Genomic DNA, 22,849 nt, shown 5'->3' with positions numbered 1-22,849 from the left:
GCTAAGTTCGTTGGGCCTGCGGATCCAAGGCTGAGGTCACCAACTTGCACCCTTCGAGATTTGCCTAATCCTCCTTGATTTCTCAATAACATTCTAGATTTAAGGTCATGTGGCAGCAATAGGCTTCCGCCGTATCACAAACCTCTCCACTTAGTCTAGTCAAAAAAGGCATAGTCCGACTGACTAGACTGTGGTGAGTTGCCAAGGAGATATCCCGCTTGACGAGCTTCGGTGTAGACACCTTATTGGGACAATTGGCCAGGTCCTTATTCTCGAGGGGATAAGTTATTACATTAAATGCTTGTGATATGCTAAATCACTTATCGACCCTATCATTAGCGCATTTCATGACCCTATCATTGGCGCATTTCACGACTGCATTAATCGTGGCATGTGTTATCTTCTTTGAACCGCGAGAACACCCTGTCGCATTAATAGTGGCAATGTGGGAAGATGTTTTTGCATATGCAGTCATAAATCAGACGACGATGCTAGCTTTCCATTTACATGGTTTAGCATCTGATGGTTGAATTTGAATCATCGCATTGTCCAAGGCATCATTTGACTGAGTATTAATGAGAGAGAACACACCACAATCTTGTTAGCTTATCTATGAGGCGCGACGACTAGGATGAGATCTCACCATGCTTTATCCACATACAACGGTTCAGCGAGTTGATGTGATAGCCCTACCGTGTGATCTCCATGGTACATCAAACCATCGCCGAATCACGTCGCTTTCATTTGCACTTGTCTTCTTCTGTGTCTTTGTTTTCCTCCTGTATCTGACGACAACCGTAAATTCAATTGTATCCATTTCTCTTTTTCCTCGATCATCTTTATTTCTCCATCCCCCAATGGCTGTTGATGATGTGCTAATTCCCTATTAGAGATCTAGTGATCTGCGTATACCCCAAGTGATGACTTGCTGCTCATGGAACAGTACGGTATCCCTTTAGATTACCGCATTATGATTCTGACTTTAGAAGATCAACCCCATGAGCAGCCGCCAGGTTATGTTACTTTTTTCTAGGGCCAGTTAGTCGATGACCTTAGGATTCCTATCCTTCCTTCCTTCAAGACCTGACCACCTATTTCTAGTATTCTCTATTCTTGTTTGCCCTCAACTCCTATCGCCTGATCTGTAGTGCCTCCATCATTTCTCAAATATATCAACTGAGCCAAGAGCTCCCTCAAAAGCTAACAAATATAGCCACAGAGGTTCGCCTGTTACAGATTTGGATAGAATTGGAAGAGTTGCTAAGTATGTGTTTAAATCGTTAAAAGTTTGCTCATACTTTTCATCCCAGGTGAATCTAGTAGCTTTGTGCAATATTTTGAAGAATGGAAGGCTCTTTGTAGTTGATTGTAATATGAACCATCGTGATTCGTCCGACCAACCTCTGGACCTCCTTGGTGTTTCGCGATGAAGCCATGTTTTGCAAGGCTTGAACTTTTTTCGGATTGGCTTCTATCCCTCTCTTGGTGACTATGTATCCGAGGAAGTGATCACTTTTCACATCAAACAAGCACTTGCTTGGATTAAATTTGAAATTATACTTCTGCAAGATACTATATATCTCCTCAACATCATTGATTAGGTTTTCAGCCTGAGTTGATTTGATTAGTATGTCATTCATGTATACTTCGATGTTGCAACCTATTTGGTGTCTGAAAACTCGATTCATGAGTCCTAGCATCGAGAAAGTTTGTTTGGATCAAAAAGTTTGTTTCTGAGCTTGGTGTAGTTCCTAGTATCGAGAGCCCTATAGAGCTTTATTGTGACAACAACGGGACTATATCATAGGCTAAGGAACCTCGTTCGAGAGATCATCGATAGAGGAGATGTGCGGATATGCAGAGTAGATACTGATGCTAACATTTCGGATCCTTTGACCAAGGCTTTAGCACAGAGGAAGCATGATGGTCACACTAGGTTACTGGGTCTTAGGGATTACAGTGATTGGCTCTAGTGCTAGTGGGATATTGTTAGTATCAGACCTTAGTGCCAATCATGAGATGATTGTTTAGAGAACACATGTTTCATATTCATTAATAAAGGCAAGGTTTGCTTATTATATTTATTTCTTATCCATGTTATATGAATAAATATAATAGTGTTCTTGAGTAGTAGGTTCTTGTCTACAGCATATCAATTGGTTGAATTGATAGTGAGAGTCTGTGGACATATATAGAACACTACTCTTAACTATTCCTAGTTGAGCACTAATATGCAAGGACAATATTAATGCGTTAAGACTAGCATGTAGGTCAATTGATAACTTAATCTCACAAGTCATGGATATGTGATATCATGTTGACACATGGGTACATATTAGAGACTGTGTACTGAATTGACCCGCCATGAGAATGTTTCATTGATCGTTATATGAGTGTCATAAACATTCTCATGTGACTATTGGTATGAATAGTCCTTAGACCTGAAGTCACTACGGTTCCCTACATAATGAGTTGTATACTTTGGCTTCGTCAAACATCACCTGTAATAGAATGACTATAAAGGCGATCACTGGGTATACAATAAGTTATGCAGAGGGATGTGAGTGATGTAGATGAGATCTATCCCTTCCATATGACGGAAGTGATATCTATAGGCCCCTTGATAAAGTAGGACTGCAAAAATGCATGATCATGCTCGAATAAGTCAATATGAGATATTGAGCTTATTTGATAGAGTAGTCTACTTGGAGATCAAGAAATTCATGATTAATAAGAGAATGACACAATCTATGCCTCATTGATCAATCTAGACATCAAGGATGGAAGGACTGAGTCATACAAGATAGTAGTCACGAAAGATTGTGTCGGATCTCAACATTCTCGTCACTTGGGTAGCAATGATGTATTGCTAGATGCCGCTCTTTGCTTATATCTCTAAAATAGTTTTAAAGACATTGTCAACGTTACGAGAACCTATTGGGTCACACACTTAGAACATGTGATTTGGAGATGGTTCATGTGATGGATTATTAGGCCATTATGTTGAGTCTAATGTAGATTAGACTTATTGAGTGGGACTCAAGGTAGACTAATTGAATTAGACTCGAGTTAGACTCAAGTCGATTCGGATTACAGTGATTGGCACTAGTGCTAGTAGGAGATTGTTAGTGTCAACCCTTAGTGCTAATTCGGTTTGAGTGAGATTCGAGTTGGACTTAAGTCAATTCGAATCCATTAAGAGGGTTGCATGATCATTATGCATGGGATTAATAAGATATTAATTCCATGGAATACGAAGAGCCAAAACCCTTCATATTCAATGGTTGGATATAAAAGGGGCGTGAGAGGCTTTTGATGAGAGATCTTCTTCTTCTTCCTCTTCCTCTTCTCTTTTACCTCCTTGGCCGAACTTGATCTGTGGCTAGCACCACAGTTTGGTTCTTCTCCAACTCGGTGTTCGTGTGGATACCATGGAGGCACAAACACACTGATCGCGCTGAGATCCGACAACCTTTGAAGGTAAGAGTTGCTGTCGGGATTGCGAAGGGCTCGCATCGAAGGTAACTTCGATTCCAGTAGATAGAATCGATAAAACGAATATGGTTTTCGCATGGATCTTCTGGAGGAATCCTTTTTTCGCTGCGTATTATGCGACTAAAATTATTTTTAGGCGCATGCAGATCCCTGCAATCCTATTTGTCAAAAGTCTTATAAAGTTTATGACATAGAGGCTAAACAATTTTTTTAAGTCGAGATGTTATTTTTCATAAACACATTCCCTTTTTGTTCTATGAAAGAAAATGATGAAAATGACTCTTTGATGCTACCTTTACCAATACATGATCATGCTACTTCATTTTAGAAAGAAACATCTATAAATACTTATAAAATTTAAACACTAACCATATCATTCATGAAAGACCCACATCCAATATATCACCTCTTATCGTTCAATCCAATGAACCTATATTACAAAAATCATAACATATTCGCCAATCATCAATTTGGCTACATGATTCCATTACTCTCAAACCAAGTTGCTTTCTCACCATCATCTTCAATGGCAAACTCAGGTAACGACACTCGTTATCTTTAGAAAATTTTATATGCTATAAAAATGTATCTTCTTCTCATCATGCCTTTGTTACTCGTATCTCTAGACTTGTGGAACTTAACACATTTGCCTAGGCTAAGAAAGATCCTACGTGGCAAGAGGCCATAAGTTTGGAAATGAGACATGGACCTTTACTTCTTTAATTAAAGGAAAGAAGTCAATTAGTTGTAAATGGGTGTATAAAATCAAATACAAATCAGATGGATCCATTGAGAATTACAAGGTGTGATTCATCGCTAAAGGTTATACACAAGTTGAATGATTAGATTATAATGAGAGTTTTGCACCTATTGTCAAGTTAGTTACATTCCATTGTCTACTTGCTATAGCTTCTGCTAGTGATTGGTCTCTCCATCAACTTGATATTTTCTCCATGATGACTTTGATGAAGAAGTTTACATGCTTCCTCTACCCGATTATAATCGACAGGGGGAGAACATCGTTTGTTGACTAAGAAGTCACTCTACGAATTAAATCAAGATTCACTCAATTGGTATTTTAAATTTTCTATAGCTATTCAAAAGGTTGGATATAAGCATTCTATGGCAGATATATTATTCACTCTTTACACAAACATGTGGGAACTCATTCACAGTTGTATTAATCTATGTTAATGATATGATAATCATGAGAACTTATCTTAATGTCATAAGTGTCACATCCCGAGAGATAGTTATCCGAAAAATTTTGACAGCATCTCCCCTGTAACAATTCAACTTTTCCTGAATACATTTCAGCATAAGAGCCTACACGGTCGCTCAACAATACAACATGTGTATATAATTCCTAAACCACATGATTAAGATCCACACGGCCACAAACTACATATCCAACAGGCTACACTTCATACATAAGGGCCCACACGGCCACAAACTACATACTCCAACAGGCTACACTTCATATATAAGGGCACACATGGCCACAACTACACACATACATGTAGAAATATCAAACTACAACAACAACCAATGATGTAACACCACAGCAACAAAATGAAACCTTGAACCTTCACAAGTCTACGATAATTAAAATTGCGCAAATACGCACAAAACTCCACAAATCTTTGATAAAAGAAACAGCGCAAGCGAAATTATAACCATGATAAAATCCAAGTACATGAACATAAGTCCCAAACCACAGATCGATACATAATCCAAAACCACACAACCAAATAAAATCTGAAAACCACAAATCGAATCAACTCTTCCTGCTGTGAGATGGGGGCAGTCCGACAGAACACCAAGCTTCATATAATATCCTTATCTCCTACCTGAGGAGACAAAAAACTCGTAGGGTCTGGGTGGTGAATATAAAATACTCAGTGGGTACTAGAATGGAAGTACACAACATATACATATAATGAGTCAACGGGATATATAGTCTCAATATTATACTTAAGAAACAAGATCAACATACTATGTATAACTAACAGGTATCATATAATACAAGAATAATATAGGTCATGTCACACAAATGCAACAATTATCTAACAACAAGGGCAACAACCACAATCATATAACAACAAATGCAACAACCATAAATGCCGTAAACAACTAACAACAAATGCATGCATGGTCACTGTCTACACTCGCCACCCCCAGTCACTCACCCACTACAGTGAACTGGGGCGTCAAACAGGACAACTATACACCCTCCAACAACAGACTACTACACATGAGTAGGGAGCGGGAAAAAATGTCACTATCTGTACTCAACATCCCCAGACACCCACACTATACAGTGAACTGGGATGCATGACAGGAATCACCCACTCTAACAACAGACCAGCTACACGCGAGGGGGAGGGGTAGTATTCTAGGAGAGCTATCTAGCTAGTCCTGGTAGCACTCACATTGTGCAGTGCTAAAATGCTCTCACCCACACAGGCAGTGAGAGTTAACAACAACAACATGATGCTATAATGCATAGTTCAATTGATGACTACTACATCTACCAAGGTATATACAATATCAATCATAATAAGTCAGCACAGATAAACATTAATTGAAAGGGAAACTGTATTGATGATAATTGGATCATATTAAGGTCAACAGTAAGTATCAAGCAACGAATGTAATAAGAATAGCAACAGGATAATCATGCACTACGAAAAGACCTGTGTTGACCAAGCATAGGAGTACCCACCTGATAAGACGCACGTCAAAATAAGAACCTCTCTGTATAATAGAATCTACAAATCAAGGTTCTGCAATTTATAAAAATGCAACACCCTCTAAATATAATATTATATTAAATTTTTACAACAAGATAAACCCCAACCGAATCTAGACTAACTCAACCAAATCCAACTACACTCCAGTTAACCTTAACCAGATCAAACACTAACTTAATCCAGATTAAATTAACTCAATTTGGCCGGATTAACCCAACCAAGTCCAGTTAACACCACTCATCATACACACCCGATTAAGTTCAATCCATACTTAACCATAAATCTTATTAAACAGATCAATCAAATACTAACTCTATTAAATTCATTAATTAATCACTAATTAAACCAATCATCAACTATTAATTAAGCCATCCAAAATTAATGAACCTATGGTTATCTTCTTTCTTTTCTCCTACTTCCACGTATTAGGTTATCATCCCCAAACCAAACAAACCCTATTAATCATTGTACCCTAATCAACAGATCAATAATTTCTTCACTGAATCCATACCTCAACAATTTCACAACCATGAACAGATCCCACCGAAATACACTCCCAAAATTCAGAAACCTTAGAATTAGGCATTCAGATAAGATCTTAGCAAAAACCCAAACCAAACTTACCTCAAATTAGAAGCCCTAGATCAAGCTAGCTCCCGTCCCTTTTAGTTGAAACCTAGCTCCGATCAAGGTCCAATTTCCCTCTCGCGGTCGAATACAGAGGGTGGCGGTGCACCCATGGGGAAGGAGAAGAACAACAAAGGGAGGCGACAGCGTCTTCTCCACGTGGCGGTGACGAAGGGTAGAGGATGGAGTTGGTCGACAGGGGACGACGGCGACAGTGTGGCGGTGGCTCTGTTTCAGGGTACACGGGTAGCAACGGAGAAAGGAAAGGAGAAGGGAATGTCGTAATGAAGGCGGCGGGTGCAACTTTGCTGGTCTTCACGCGGTAGCAATTGTAGAGGGGATCACGAAGGAAGGAGGTGCGGCTGAGGTCTTCTGGGCGGCGAAACAAAGAGGAGAGGCAGGTTCGGGCTGCTCACATCGGCGGCCTTCTTATAGCTTAGCTACCCAAATTCCTCGTCGGTAGACCCAGGCGCGAGCGACGGTGACGTCCGTCGGTTCCGTCGAACTCGGCGCTGCATGAGACACGGGCATGGGGGAAATCATGGGTCGAGCGGAGAAGAGGCAGGCGGCCGAACCGGGATTCCCGTTATAATGAGGAATGCACAATAATTTTTAAATCGGGGTTAAGGTTTGGAATAAACTGGCTTAAAACCTATGATTTACTATAACCATTAAATTGGTTACTGTAGCGAACCAAGTTTAATCTTAGTTCGCTTGGTTCACTAACCAAACGACCTTCAATTTGACCCAAATTAGTTTTTGTTTGATTTGTCTTCACAAGACAAATCTTCCCATACCTTTTATTTTGTCAAAAGTTCTTCCATCCCGAACCAAACTAAGTTGGTTTAATTTAGTTCAAATTGAATCATTTGGTTCACTAACTAAACGACTTCTGATTTGACCCAAATCGATTTCATTGATTTCGTCTTCGCAAGGCGAGTTCCATTCTCTACCACTAGCAATTTATGTGTTTAACCTAATTCTAGATCCGACCCATTAACCTAATAGGTTTGACTAATTTGGACTTCAACACATTCAATTCGGCCCAATTAAAAACTGAGCCTTTAATTAGTTAATCCTAACCCTAAAATTTCTAGTATCTTACAATAAGAACTCTCAAAAGCTTTCTTCATGAGCAGTTTCAACTAAAAACCTTAGAGAGTTAAAGTATTTTTTGGGAATAAAAGTATCAAGACAAGGAATTTCTATATCACAATGAAAATACACCTTGGATTTACTCGATGAGATGGGGATCCTTGGAGTTGCACCAATCACTTTTTCCCTGGAACAAAACTTAAAACTCACAAGATGGAGAAATCTTTAAAGATCCTTCACGATAGAAAATTTATTGGAAAACTTATTTATCTAACAATCACTTGTCCAAATATCACCTATTCAGTGTATCTTCTTAATCAGTTTTGCACTATCCATGTAAATCACATCTTGATGCAGTTATTCGAGTTCTCTGATATTTGAAGGAAATACTTGGACAAGGTATTTTGCTTCGAAGTAAAAATGATCTTAATTCGATTGGTTATTGTGATACCAATTGGGGAGGCTGTCCCACTACAAGAATTCTATTTTTGAATATTGTATTTTCCTTGGCTCCTCTCTTAGTTCCTGGAAGACAAAGAAACAAATAATTGTTTTGCGTTCCTCAACAGAATATAAAGCAATGCCAACAATTACATGTGATTTAACTTGGTTAAAATACCTCTTATAGAACTTACAAATCAATAATTTAGATCCTGACATATTGCACTATGATAATAAAATAATATTAAATACTACGGTGAATCTTATTTTTTATGAATGGATAAAACATATTGAAATAAACTATCATGTGATTAAAGAAAAAATTTGATTAAATCAAATTTCTACTATCTTTACGTCCTCACACGCTCAAATGCCACTTAAAGTTGTTCTTTCAATCTCATTTGAGTAAGTTAGGCACTTTAGATATTCATGCTTCAATTTGAGAAGTGTTGAAATATAATAAATGATATTTTGGGAGTCCAAATATGGTAAGTATTATTTTGAGAATATAATAATTTTTATAATCAATTTATCAACTTTTTATTTATTTATTACTATAATAAGTGTCAAATATTTATTTATTTTTATCGTGAGAAGTTTTTTTTTTTTGGATACAATAAGACATGAAAAATATTTTTTTATCTTTTTTATTTCTCTACATTAATTCTTTTATCTCTGTATTTCTTTAAAATGGATCTATAAATTGTTCCTTCCTCTTCTTGAACTGGCAGTCCCCCTACTGCCAGAGGAATGGAGCCAGTCAAAGGCCACGACGTCGAATCCGAGAAGAGCATTTCCTTGGATGACAACGTCGACGGCCAACCGCGCGAGGAAGCTGCGACGGCGACAGTACTCTATATGCCTACTCAGGATCAAGAAAATGAGGAAGAAGAAGAGACACTGTCCGCGTTAAGCAAACCAAGGAAAACTGGACTTCATATCTTCTTTCTAGATTTAAGGTAACTGATAAACTGCTCGCTTTTCGGATTTCTTTACGTTAATGGTGGATGAACAATTTCATTACCAGGAGTGTGTTCAAGCTGGATGATCTTGGATCAGAGATTCTGCGGATTGCAGTCCCTGCAGCATTGGGTTTGGCAGCTGATCCATTTGCTTCTCTAGTGGACACTGCGTTCATTGGCCGATTAGGTACGCGCCGGGTTATGATTCACATCTAGCAGGAAGAATATCGCTCATGCATAATTTTGCAGGTTCTATTGAGATTGGTGCAGTAGGAGTGTCTATAGCCATCTTCAACCAGGTGTCCAAGATCTGCATCTACCCTCTCATCAGTGTGACGACCTCGTTCGTAGCAGAGGAAGATGCCATCATGAGTAAAAGCATGGAGGAAGGCAAGGTCCAAGATCTGGAGAAGGCTTCTCCTGGATCAGATACTAAGCCGCCTCCTGTTGCAGATTCAGAGAACGCAGGGAGCAGCAGCACATCGCATGTTGCTGCTGCTTGCAAAAGATATGGAAAAAAGAAGAAATACATTCCATCAGTCACCTCAGCATTGATTGTTGGAGGAGTGCTCGGTGTTTTCCAAGCCATATTCCTCATTTTTTCAGCAAAATTGATGCTAAGGATCATGGGTGTAAAACCTGTAAGTTGATTCATTATTGATGAACACATATAATATGATAAGACAAAGTTTGCCATCAAAATATGTGTCAGGCATGAGTGAGTTGATTCCGGACAAGAAATCTTATTTATTTGTCTCCTTTTAACGACAAACACTCACACTCAACGTTGGCAAGAAGGAATCAGGAAAGCTGTTTCAGCTATATCTTTGACTATTCAGATCACTCTTTCGAGATCTTTTAACCAAAACCAGGCCTACATTTTTTTTCGGCCCTTTTTTTCTGCTTAAATCTTCTTCAAAGATCATAAATAAATAAGTATAACATAACCATGCCAAGAAATTACTCTCTGTGAAACAGGGGTCTCCTCTGCTGGCTCCTGCTCTGAGGTACTTGACACTGAGGTCATTCGGTGCTCCTGCTGTGCTCTTATCTTTGGCAATGCAAGGTGTTTTCCGGGGATTCAAGGACACAAAAACTCCTCTTTATGCGACTGGTTAGTTGTTAAATCTCACAAATATCGCACAAGAGTCACTTAACATGCAACATGTTAATTTCTATCTGCAGTTGTGGGGGATGCTGCAAACATTATCCTCGATCCAATTTTGATGTTTGTTTTCCATATGAACGTCAGTGGTGCAGCCATCGCCCATGCTATTTCTCAGTAACTATCAATCTCATCTCATGTTCTGATTGATCCTTTTTACTGTCAGCATATTCAAAATGTTGGTCCTCTTGCAGGTACCTCATAACCCTGATACTGCTCTGTAGACTAGTGCAGAAGGTTGATGTTGTGCCGCCAAGTGTCAAAGCCCTCAAGTTTAGTCGTTTTCTCAGATGTGGTAAGATCCTTAAACTCAAGTTCTCGATTGCTTAAGTGAGTAAATCCATTCAAACCAGCCTTTTGTTTTGTGGGTTCAAGGTTTTCTGCTCCTTGCAAGAGTAATAGCAGTGACATTCTGCGTCACACTTGCTGCATCCCTGGCTGCACGCCAAGGACCAATTCCAATGGCCGCCTTCCAGATTTGCTTGCAGCTTTGGCTGTCGACGTCTCTGCTCGCCGATGGATTGGCTGTTGCCGGGCAGGTTGGTTAGAGAGAATCAAGTCGCGCATTTACCTTTCGCTGTACTATCATCCTGCACTGTTGTCCCTGTGAAATTAATCACATATGTTCTTTGCAGGCAATACTAGCAACTTCATTCACGGGGTCAGATCGTCACAAAGTTGTTTTTGCGACAGCTCGTGTATTGCAGGTACCTAAAGAGCTGAGCTCTTATCCAGTCGATTTGTTCAGTATTTATGAAGGGAATTCTACTGATCAAATTTTCTGCAAACTTCAGCATAGTGTAGTGTTGGGGTTAGCTCTTTCGCTAGTGCTTGGAGTAGGGATTCAATTCGGGTCAGGAATATTTACCAAAGATATCGAAGTGCAGAAACTGATCCACAAAGCTATTCCAGTATGAATCTTTATCTGAAGCAACAAGCTGACTGCATATTGTTGCTATCGATCTTGACAGTGTAGACATGGTTTCTCCTTGTGCAGTTTGTTGCTGGAACACAAACAATCAACTCGCTGGCCTTTGTGTTTGATGGCATCAATTTTGGAGCCTCTGATTACACATTTGCAGCTTATTCTATGGCAAGTCCTTTGATTTATGCTTAGTTTCATGATGCTTTTATGTCGATGAAATCATAGATTTCATTTTTTATTTTCTTTTACTGGTAATATAATCCAGGTTGGTGTGGCTGCTGTTAGTATTCCTTCTCTGATATACCTTGCTCAAACTCATGGATTCATAGGAATCTGGATAGCACTGATCATCTACATGGCCATCAGGATGCTTGCATCTACCTGGAGGTACAGAATATTAAAATTGACATTGTTTTATTTATTGCAGAATAACAAACCAAAAAAAAAAAAAGGAAAAGAAATAGGCATTTGAGGCTTTATTTCTTCTTTTCATCTTTGTGCAGGATGGGAGCAGCAAGGGGGCCATGGGAGTTCCTGAGGAGATGATTTATTTATAACGTGTCTTTTGTTTGAGCATTTACTTTCCCTGTTAGAGAACATTTGCATAATATATAAAATAACAGAGATGCTTTAGTTTTTATATTTGCTTTTGTAATTCCATGCATATCAGCTCTTATGTCATGCATATGAATTTTATGTTGCTGAAGCATTTAGTAACAAAGGGAAACTCTCGAAAGTAGGGTTTTGACCCAACACTAAAATTTACTTATCCAATCATCCAGAAATTCAGAATGAAGTTAATAAAGTGAATAAAATATTAAGATCGGTGCGAGCTAAAGGGGAGGGTTGAATAGTTCCTTTCGCGTCAATTTGATCTTGTATTTGTCTACAACACATTAATACGCAATGGAAATAAAAACAAAAAATACAAAAGAAATGGCAAGCACAAAACAATACAAAAGAAATGTCAAGCACAAAGATAAACTAATTTTGCTTGATTCATCGCCTTCCAAAATGATTATATCTAAGGTCTAATTCTAATGATTACCATCACTATACCTTCTCCTTTTGGATATCTTTCGGAGGCAAAGAAGAATTTGATCACTTTTGTGAAGAAGAATTTGCACTCATGGTTCAAATCATATGTAAGTATTCAATCTAAATTGCACTATGATTTATACATATGAAAACTTTTAAACATATTTATTTAACTTTAGATTCATGATAATCAAGCTCATCTTGGTAAGAATTTCTATTTCATCTTTCTTGGGGTCCAAAAGCATTGGTATACACTTGATCAGCATATTTCATAAACGGATATAATTTTCATACTCAAGAATATGGAATGGGGAAGACTACAATGAATAGTGGGGTATCTATTCAGTCATCAGATCATGATAGAGGTGCAATCAATGATTTTTATGATTTGCTTGATGAAATTATAGAGGTAGAATACTCCATATTAGAAATGCAAGTTATTTTATTTATGTGTTGCTAGTTTGACCCAGTCAGAGGAATGAAGGTGCATCCATGGTATAATTTGATTGAAATAAATCATAAGAGATTGTATAAAAGATATAAATCATTTGTGTTGGCATAACAATTGATTCAAGTATTCTATGTTTCATATCCTAGTTTGAAACATGACAAAAATGATTGGTGGGTTGTTTGTAAAATCAAAGTATGAAAAAGATTGAGGAACGTTGGGAAGACATTGCATATCAACAAGAGAAAGTTATGAACACATTTCAAACTAAGGAATATATTATTTTAATATTACGAGATCTCAACGGAGTAGTGATAAATGTGGATGCAAGTGAAATTCAAGAGAATGAATTTGACGAATCTGATGACGATGACGACGACAATGACGATGATGAGAAATGTCAATGAAAATGAGGACTTTGATGTTATTATATAATAAAAAATAAGGAGATCTTTTAAAAATGATAATGTATTTTTTATAAGTAAATTTAATTTTAATCTGCACATTTATATAACTCGTTGCTTACTTAATTGTCTATATACTGTCTCATTGTTAAATATTTTGATTATCTGTTAATGCACTGTAGTTTTTCTTATAGGCCATTACAAGTGACATTATTTAGGTGTTTGATTTTGCACCTGCTTTGATCTGTTAGCAAATATGGTAAGTTTTTTCATGTTCTTTATTATGTAATAAATATTTATTACTTTATCTCCTAACAATTTTGGTTGACAGTTTCGACATGGTGGCCATAGACGGAGTACTCCTGGCCAGTCTGCTTCGGCACCTGACATTGTACCTACGCCCCTCCTGATCCGGCAGGACCATCTCATGCACCTTCGTCCAGTATTCATCGTCCATTGCAGTCTCTAGTACCTTCGGCCAGACAGTCCGCTACTGAGTTGTAAAATATTCGAGAGTATATAGTCCCTCATGGAGATTCATAAGTATTTAACAATTTAGTATTTTTTTCAACTACTATCTTAATTATTTAACAATGTTTGTTTATAATTTTATGATAGATTTTAAAATTCTATACGTGTTATTCAGTGAGATAAATAAAATAGTGAATAACCATTAGGAGGGGCTTCAATGACATATACCAGCACTCCAGCACCCACAAAAGAGTTATGGTGGAACGAGTTTAAGGTATATATCCCCTTCAATTTATATATGAAATTAAAATAAATATATAATTAATTATTTTTTTCAATTTTAGTGGGCATTCAATTGGGAGTCATCTGAAGAATTAGAAATAAAGAGAATTTTTAAGAAAAAAAATATGGATCACATTCGACATGTATTTAATCATGCAAAGACTAGGGAAAAAGTTACCGTGCATCACCGAGAAAAATTAGGCTAGGATCGTTCGATTTTTGGCAAATCGAGGAAAGCAAACAAAAGAGTCACCAAAATAAAGCAAATCAAACTTATAATTCTGGAGACTCATCTGTGACATATGCGGGAGGCTCAATCAATATTGATGAACATACACGCAGATTGATAATTTTTTTTATAAACACTAAGTTATTAATTGATTTTAAACTATTATATTATTTCTAACAATGTATTTTTAGGCTAAGAAAATGGGGAAGGAGTTACTATTTATAGACACTTTTACCCACACATTTCAAAAGAAAGATAAGACTTGGAGCAGGGATAGAGCTAGAGCTATTAAGGTTTGGATTAAACTTGAATTTTAATTTCTAACTTAATTAGATTCTAATAGTTATGTACCTACTTTATCTAACTTATTAAATGTGTTTCTATTACAATATACAGGAGAAATATGATGAACTAGAGCTAGCACAGAGAAGTTCAAGTGCTAGTGATAACAATGATGGATCTGAGCCCTCTGTTGGGAATGATCTGAATATCTGGCTGGAGGCGAGTGGGGATTCCAAAGGAGGGAAAGGATATTGGAGAATGAGTTCTTTGAGCAGAACCCATCAGAGTTGCTGGTACATCTTCTTTCACCCCACCAGCAATAAGGGCACAAATAGAAAGCCTAACTGAAGAGGTTAGCAATTTGAAGGGGATAATATTGCAAAGGGATGAAGAAAAAAATGAGAGAAATGCACCAACAATAGGATTTCATAATACGACATCTTCAGTTAGGCTCCGCTCCGAGTCATATTCTCTCCTAGTTCTGGTGATGACGGTGATGATGATGATTTTCATATAGTCTAGTTGTGTATAATTTTAATTTTTCTCAAAATTAGTGTTGCTCTATATTTTTTATTTTATTTGTAAATCTTTTATTTTTTATTATTAATTAGTACTGTTATTTTGGGTTGGAATAGGGTTGGTGAGATCAAGGATGGCGATGTGAAGTAAGTATTTACATATTATAGTTATTTTGTATAAAATGATACTTTTTATATTTTATTTTCTGATGTAGGAAAAAGAAGAAGTATGGACGGATCAGAAAGTGGAGCAGAAAGTATCTTCAAGAATGATGCTGAGGACGATGATATTTTTTGTATCTTGATCATCGTTTTGAGACTTTGATATGAGATGTTTTGATGTGGATATGTTGATGTGTTCTTGGATATATTTAATTTGTTTATTTTAACTTGTACTGTGATGACTTGTTTGTTTAGAATGATGTTGAATAACTTGTTTGCTTAGATTGATGTTGGATATTATATTGTCATGACTTGTTTGTTTAGAATGATATTGTATATGTTGAATGATGTTGAATTGTTTGTTTGTTTTGAATGATGTTGGATTGTTAAATGTGGATTGATTGAGGATTGTTTTAGAATGTTGTTGTTAAGTATTATTTATATGTAAAGTTGAAGAATGAAACAAGGTTAGGTTGGTTTATGTAAACATGATTGGAGAATGAAATAGGCAATTGCTGGGAAAAAATTTTATATTTTGTGACGAATATGGTTTCATCATAAAATTATCATAAAATATTGTATATCAAAACTTTAGCGATGAAAATAGAATTTCGTCACTAAATTGGTGATGAAAACTGACTTTCATCGCTAAATTGGCGATGAAAACTGGCTTTCATCGCTAATTTGGTGACGAAACTGGCTTTCATCATCAATTTGGCAATAAAATAATTTAATTGATGATGAAATTCTATTTTCATTGGTAGATTGACGATGAAAAAATATTTCATAGCCAAATCTCATCCATCGACAATTTGTGACAAATAATTTTTCATCCCTAATTGACAACAAAAATCTATTTTCGTCGTAAAGTTTATGACAAAAAATATTTTTCATCACAGATTAACGATTTTGAATTTTGCGATGAAAATAGTTTTCATTGCCAAGTTGCAATGAATTTAGCAATGAAAATTGAATTCGTTGCAAAATTAGCGACGAATAAATATTTTTTCATCACAGAATTTGGCGACGAGCTATTACCCACGAAAATTTTTTCATCGTCAATTTTGTCACCAAATAGTTTTACAATAATTTTTTTTAATTCATTATAAAATTCATCGCAAAATATCTAAATTTTTATAGTGTAAAGAAGTCGGTTGAAAGAATCGACTGAAGGAATTGACCATCAAAGAATCAACTACCAGGATGTCAGTTGTCTAGAAGTCGACCACCAGGGAATCAACTATTAGGGAGTCAATCACCTTTGAACAGGCTTAGCAATAGGTTAAAAGGGGATCAAGGCGCACCTTAGCGTTATCTCTCTGACGCTCAAGTCAAAATAGTACGGAAAAGTGAACAGAGAGTATGGAAATGTTGTTATGATATTAGTGATTGCACACCTTTAGTTGAAGAAGCTTTTATAGAGAAAAAGAAACCCAACCTCTTCATTAATTGAAGCCTCTTTATTTTAATGAAGGTGATCTTTCCTTCAACTCCAACGATTGTGGCTTTTCAAATGAACTCTGATAGTCATGATCTTTTGAATGCAAGGAATAATTTGCATCCCTCACATACTCAAGTGTGACTTTAAATAAGTAATTGATAACCACACCTTTACTTTATATATGTATATGTTTATAACTGGCACAACTTTTCATCAGACCCTTTATACTTGATATAGTAGATAATTGTATTGATAGCTTAATCGCTTATATGATACAACCATTCATTTTGTTTAATCCACTACTAGTATCTGATCACCAAACTGAGTTGTTCGTTCACTCGAATGAACTCTCTTATGCCCCAATAAGTAGTATCTAAACTTAGATGAGTAAGCTTTATGAATACTGAGTCTCTGCAAAGTAAATTGAATACTTGTGAATTCGGCCAAACTCTTTTTGGATCTTTTGAGTCTTTTCTTACCATAGATCTACATTATAGGGAGATTGGGAGATGAATTGATTTTCCTCTATAACTAGATCTGAGTTGCTAGAAGACAATCTGACTTCTCGTTGTAAGAGATCCGAGTTGCTAAAAAATGATCTGATTCCTTTTCGTAACGGATCTAAATCATGGGAAGACGATCCAACTTCTTTCTTTAACTGATCTGAATCATGGGATGACGATCTGACTTATTTCTGTAATGGATCTAAATTATGGGAAGATGATCCGATTTCTTTCTATAATAGATTTGTTTTGTGGAAAGACGATTCAAATTCTTTTTATTTTAATAAAAAAATACCACATATAATATTCTGTGACCAAGTGAAGGTTTTTTTATGTAGCGGAAATATTGATGTATCACAAGACTCCCTTTAAGTCTAATCGAAGGAGGGTGTAAGTCGACTGTTTGAACAAAAAATATGTGGAATAATCCAGCATCCAAATAGATAAGGAAAATTTTATAGAAAAACAAAATTAATAGAAAATAGGGTCCATGATAAAATCGGCTAGCTTGATAATATAACTTTTGATGAATAATTACATATATTATCAACGTCAAATTTTAAAAGGAAATTTTGCTATCATTAAAGACTATTCATATACCCTTCCATTAACTCATATCCCAATGCAGCCTCAAGCTTATTAAACACCATCTAATGATGAAAAAAATGCTGACAACAAAAATCCTAAATCGAATGATCCTTTAACATAATAGGATTGTGCATCAATTCCAGAAAAACTCCCTACTTTTCTTTTATCTTGAATAAGGTTACTATTTCCTTCGTCACTCTCCTCTGTTTCATCTCCACTATACTATCTCTCAACTGCTCCCGCTGTTCCCTCTTCTTCAGGCCCTTTCAACCAATAAGTCTTGTGATATTCCTTCTTAGTTCATCCGCCCCTCTTGCTTCTTGTAAATGATTTTATTTGCCATGAATGCTTCACTCTGGTTTGAGACCACTCCCTCTATCTATACATATATAGATAATTCTGCTATCCGTGTCCATTTTGAGATTCTGTCCGACCATCATCTACGAATCCTTAATCTGACAACAATGTCCTAACCAATCGCCTGAAGGTTTTACCACTTTCTTTTACAGACAAATGGCAAACAGTCTTAAGTTCCTTATTCCTTCTTTTTTTGAAGAACTTGCTAAGTACTTTCGCATTCCTCTTCATCAACTGACCCCCAACTCCTTTTGCATTCTTGTTAGTATCTAATGGGACATTTGTATAATTAATGAATATATATGGTCATCAAATAAATTAAGTCAAAATTTGTGATCTAAATTTTATTTGGAATTTGACTTAAGGGCATATTTGTTATGAATTATAAATGTGGATACCATTTGTAGTATTTCTAATTTGATGAGGGGCCAAATTAGAAATATGTCAATCTTTATAAGGGGTTATGGTCCCCAAAAGGCAGAGCGACAGAATTGTTTTGCTGAATCCCCATCGTCAGAGAAACTAAGGAAACCTAAGGAACTCTGCACCTTTTGGAAGATCATCCTCGGCTGCTAGCGATGGATTCCGGTACGCTTCCGAATTTTTCCTTCTTGTTGTTTCTTAAGAATTGGATAGACGATGCATGCGTTGAGATTTCTCAACATTAGGAAAAATGCAAAACTCCAACAATTGGTATCAGAGCGAGGTTTATCTCAGTTCTTAAGAAATTCTACTGTTCGTTGTTCTTTTTTTTTTTGCGAACACCTTGTTGTTCTATTTTTCGCGATTTCTCTGCGAGTTTGGCCGACGACGAACACGGCAGAAACCCCATGACGCATCGGCGAGCGATCCCTTGACGTCGGCGAAGTGAAACGGCGGCCTGGTGCAGGCGTCGGCGGCTTTCGTCGGAACTGCCGTGCAGGCGCGCGAGGGCAGAAGCAAGCGCCGGCGGTTAGGGCAGGAAATTAACGTGGTTTTTTTTAATTAATTAATTAATTTAAAAAAAATCCACCGAACCGTGGAACGTGCATTAAGTTAATTAAAAAAAACACGTTTTGGGCGAACGTGGTTTTGGAACGTAAGGAAACGTGGTGGTTTTATGATTAAAAAAAAAACCACCACTTAACCGTTGCATCCAATTAATTATTTAAATTTTAAATAATTATTTACAGTCCAATTAAATGAGGTGTGGGCCTCATTTAATTATTTACGGTTCAATTAATTATTTAAAATTTAAATACTTATTTACAGTCCAATTAAATGAGGCGTGGGCCTCATTTAAATTTTACAATTCAATTAATTATTTAAATTAAATAATTACAGTTAATCACATGGCCGTTAAATGAAAGAGTGAGTTAATTAATTTTTTTAAATTTAATTACATGACCGTCAGTTAATTAATTTTACAATTAATTACATGGCCGTGAGTTCATTTAAAGATTAACTTTCATTTTTAATCTTGTTCTTTAATTAGCATTTAGTTCTTTATTCAAATTAAATAAGTTGAATTATGATGTTGCCAAAGTGACCTCTCTAATTTGGTTTATTTAATTTTGAATTTTGAATGTTTGTAATTGTGTATTTCCATGTGATCATTTGATCGGCCCAAAGGACAGTCAATGGTTGACCGGAGTACATAAATTACCTGTGATAGTAAACACGTAACAATTATAAGGATTTCACATGAGAATAGCAAATCAATCCAAAGAGGGGTTTGTTATTTGTCGTGCTTTATTGTTAGTGTTTGATTATTACAACAAGGATATTACTAGCAGTTAATTTTACTGTCCAAAGACTTGAAATTAATGGTGCACTAAATATCTTGGATGAGTTTGCTAATTATTTTGAACTAGATTGAAAATTAAAGTAGTGTGCATGTTATTTACAGTTTATTTTCTGTTCTCTTTTCAGTTAATGTTGCAAATATCTCTGCCAACTTAAATTCAATACCGGTCCTTAATGGTTCCAACTTTAAGGACTGGAAGGAGAACATTCAGATAGTTCTCGGATGCATGGACATGGACCTTGCGATACGGACGGAGCAACCCCCTACTCCTACGGTAGCTAGCTCTCTTGAAGAGAAAGCTAAATTTGAGAAGTGGGAACGCTCTAACCGCATGAGTCTAATGATCATTAAGCGTGCAATTCCGGAGGTGTTCAGGGGTGCTGTGTCTAAGGACACCACCAATGCTAAAGATTACCTTGCAGAACTTGAAAAGCGCTTTGCCAAAAGCGATAAGGCTGAAACAAGCACTATTCTTAAGAGCTTGATTTCAATGAAGTATAAGGGCAATGGTAACATAAGGGAGTACATCATGGAGATGTCCAATCTTGCTTCAAAGCTTAAAGCATTAAAGCTTGATTTGCATGAGGAGTTACTTGTGCATCTCATTCTGATTTCTCTTCCAGTTCAATTCAACCACTTTAAGGTCAGTTTTAACTGTCAAAAGGAAACGTGGAATTTGAATGAACTGATCTCTCATTGTGTTCAAGAGGAAGAGAGATTGAAGCAAGAAAAGACTGAAAGTGCTCATCTAGCAATCACCTCTAAGGATAAGGGCAAGAAAAGGAAGAATGTGGATGCTGCAGGTCCAAGTGCAAAGAAACAAAACAAAGGAGATTGTTTCTTTTGTAATAAGGTTGGACACATAAAGAAGGAATGTACCAAATATCGTGCATGGCGCGAGAAAAAGGGTATGTTTTTTAATTTGGTTTGTTCTGAAGTAAATTTAGCTTCAGTACCTAGAAATACTTGGTGGTTAGACTCCGGTGCTACTACTAACATCAGTATTTCAATGGAGGGTTGCCTGAACTACCGAAAGCCAAGTGATGCTGAAAGACGCATTTTTGTGGGCGATGGAAAATCGGTAGAAGTTGAAGCAATAGGGCACTTTAGATTGTTACTCAGTACTGGTCACTATTTGGATTTAATAGATACTTTTGTGGTACCGTCTTTTAGACGGAATTTAATTTCTGTTTGTTATTTGGACAAATCTGGTTACTCTTGTTCATTTGGAAACAATCAGTTTCAGTTATCTATTGGTAATTCAATTGTTGGAACCGGTTCATTAATGCAATATGACAATCTATATTTACTTGATACAAATGCTTCATATAATGAAACCCTAAACATTGAATCAAGAGGTACTAAACGAAAACTAAATGATAATACTTCGGGTGCATTATGGCACAAACGTCTAGGTCACATCTCTAGAAATAGAGTTGAACGTCTTGTGTCAGATGGGATCCTGAATTCCATTGATTTCACGGACTTTAATGTCTGTGTTGAATGCATTAAAGGAAAACAAACCAAAGATAGAAAATTGAATGCGTATAGAGCTACAGAAGTCCTTGAGTTGATACATACGGATGTATGTGGGCCATTTCCAATTCCTTCTTGGAATGGTCAACGCTATTTCGTATCATTCATAGACGATTTCTCTAGATATGCATACATTTTTCTTATTCAGGAAAAGGCTCAAACATTGGACGTGTTCAAGTCATTTAAGGCTGAAGTTGAAAATCAACTTAACAGAAAGATAAAGAAAGTAAAGTTCGATCGTGGTGGTGAATACTACGGTCGGTATGACGGTTCAGGTGGACAGGAACAACGTCCGGGGCCTTTTGCCAAATACCTAGAGGAGTGTGGTATCGTTTCCACAATACACCATGCCGGACTCTCCAAGCATGAATGGTGTAGCGGAAAGACGAAATCGCACTCTACAGGATATGGTAAGGAGTATGGTTAGCCATTCTTCCTTACCAAAGTAGCTCTGGGGTGAGGCATTAAAAACTGCAGCATACATTCTCAATAGAGTACCATCAAAAGTAGCTGCTAAAACACCTTATGAGCTTTGGTTAGGGCGAAAACCCAGCCTAAAGCATTTCCATGTTTGGGGATGTCCAACTGAAGCAAGGCCTTATAAGCCTCATACGGATAAATTGGACCCCAAAACAGTTAGCAGCTATTTTATTGGCTATTCTGAGCGATCGAGGGGCTATAAATTTTATGATCCCAACTTAAAGTCAATTTTCGAGACGGGTACAGCTGTATTTTTTGAGGATATTGAGTTTGGGGGGAAGAATCAAATAAAGGATTTTGTCTTTGAGGAAGAATCAACTTCTACTTCGGTTAACGAGGAGTTGATTCCTATTCCGATTTCTTTAGACAATGATCAGGATTCTCATCCGGTCATTGAAAATATTGGAATAATTACAGAAAATCAAGACAATGTTAATCTTCCAGAGGTTCAAACTCAACAACCTCAAGAAGAAGTTATTGAGGAACAAGTGTCATTGCGGCGATCTACAAGAGAAAGGAGAAGCACTATGTCGGATGACTATGTATTTCTTCAGGAACATGAGGATGATCCTGGTATGACGGAAGATGATCCTATCAATTTTCGTCAAGCCATGGATAGTTCCATTTAGAAAAGTGGATTGATGCAATGAATGAAGAGTATAAGTCTATACAAGACAATAAAGTTTGGGAACTTGTCCCATTACCAGAAGGTATGAAACCTATTGGTTGTAAATGAATTTTTAAAACCAAAAGGGATTCAAAGAAGAGGTAATGTGGAAAAGTATAAAGCTCGTCTTGTGGCAAAAGGCTTTACTCAAAAATATGGGATTGACTATAAAGAGACTTTTTCTCCGGTTTCAA

The 22,849-nt window shown here is 36.7% G+C and overlaps 2 protein-coding genes across 2 annotated transcripts; both read left to right on the top strand.

The window, feature by feature from the left end:
- The first annotated feature begins 9,146 nt into the window (after positions 1-9,146).
- On the top strand, positions 9,147-12,105 carry LOC141813367 (protein DETOXIFICATION 42-like). Its single transcript, XM_074701324.1, has 12 exons — positions 9,147-9,370; positions 9,439-9,560; positions 9,623-10,014; positions 10,352-10,487; positions 10,559-10,655; positions 10,733-10,833; positions 10,914-11,077; positions 11,174-11,245; positions 11,333-11,449; positions 11,536-11,631; positions 11,729-11,850; positions 11,967-12,105. The coding sequence occupies exons 1-12, from the start codon at positions 9,162-9,164 to the stop codon at positions 12,007-12,009; spliced, it is 1,671 nt and encodes a 556-aa protein (XP_074557425.1). The 5' UTR covers positions 9,147-9,161; the 3' UTR covers positions 12,010-12,105.
- Positions 12,106-20,072: 7,967 nt separating this feature from the next.
- LOC141812909 (uncharacterized) lies at positions 20,073-21,479 on the top strand. The gene is made up of 2 exons (XM_074700859.1): positions 20,073-20,880; positions 20,988-21,479. The coding sequence occupies exons 1-2, from the start codon at positions 20,199-20,201 to the stop codon at positions 21,014-21,016; spliced, it is 711 nt and encodes a 236-aa protein (XP_074556960.1). The 5' UTR covers positions 20,073-20,198; the 3' UTR covers positions 21,017-21,479.
- Positions 21,480-22,849: the final 1,370 nt, after the last annotated feature.

This window comes from Curcuma longa, chromosome 20 (assembly GCF_044706935.1).
Source record: "Curcuma longa cultivar G26 ecotype Majalengka, Jawa Barat chromosome 20, ITB_CL_G26_1.1, whole genome shotgun sequence".
Classification (NCBI taxonomy): Eukaryota; Viridiplantae; Streptophyta; class Magnoliopsida; order Zingiberales; family Zingiberaceae; genus Curcuma; species Curcuma longa.
This window is presented reverse-complemented; position numbering and strand designations above follow the sequence as displayed.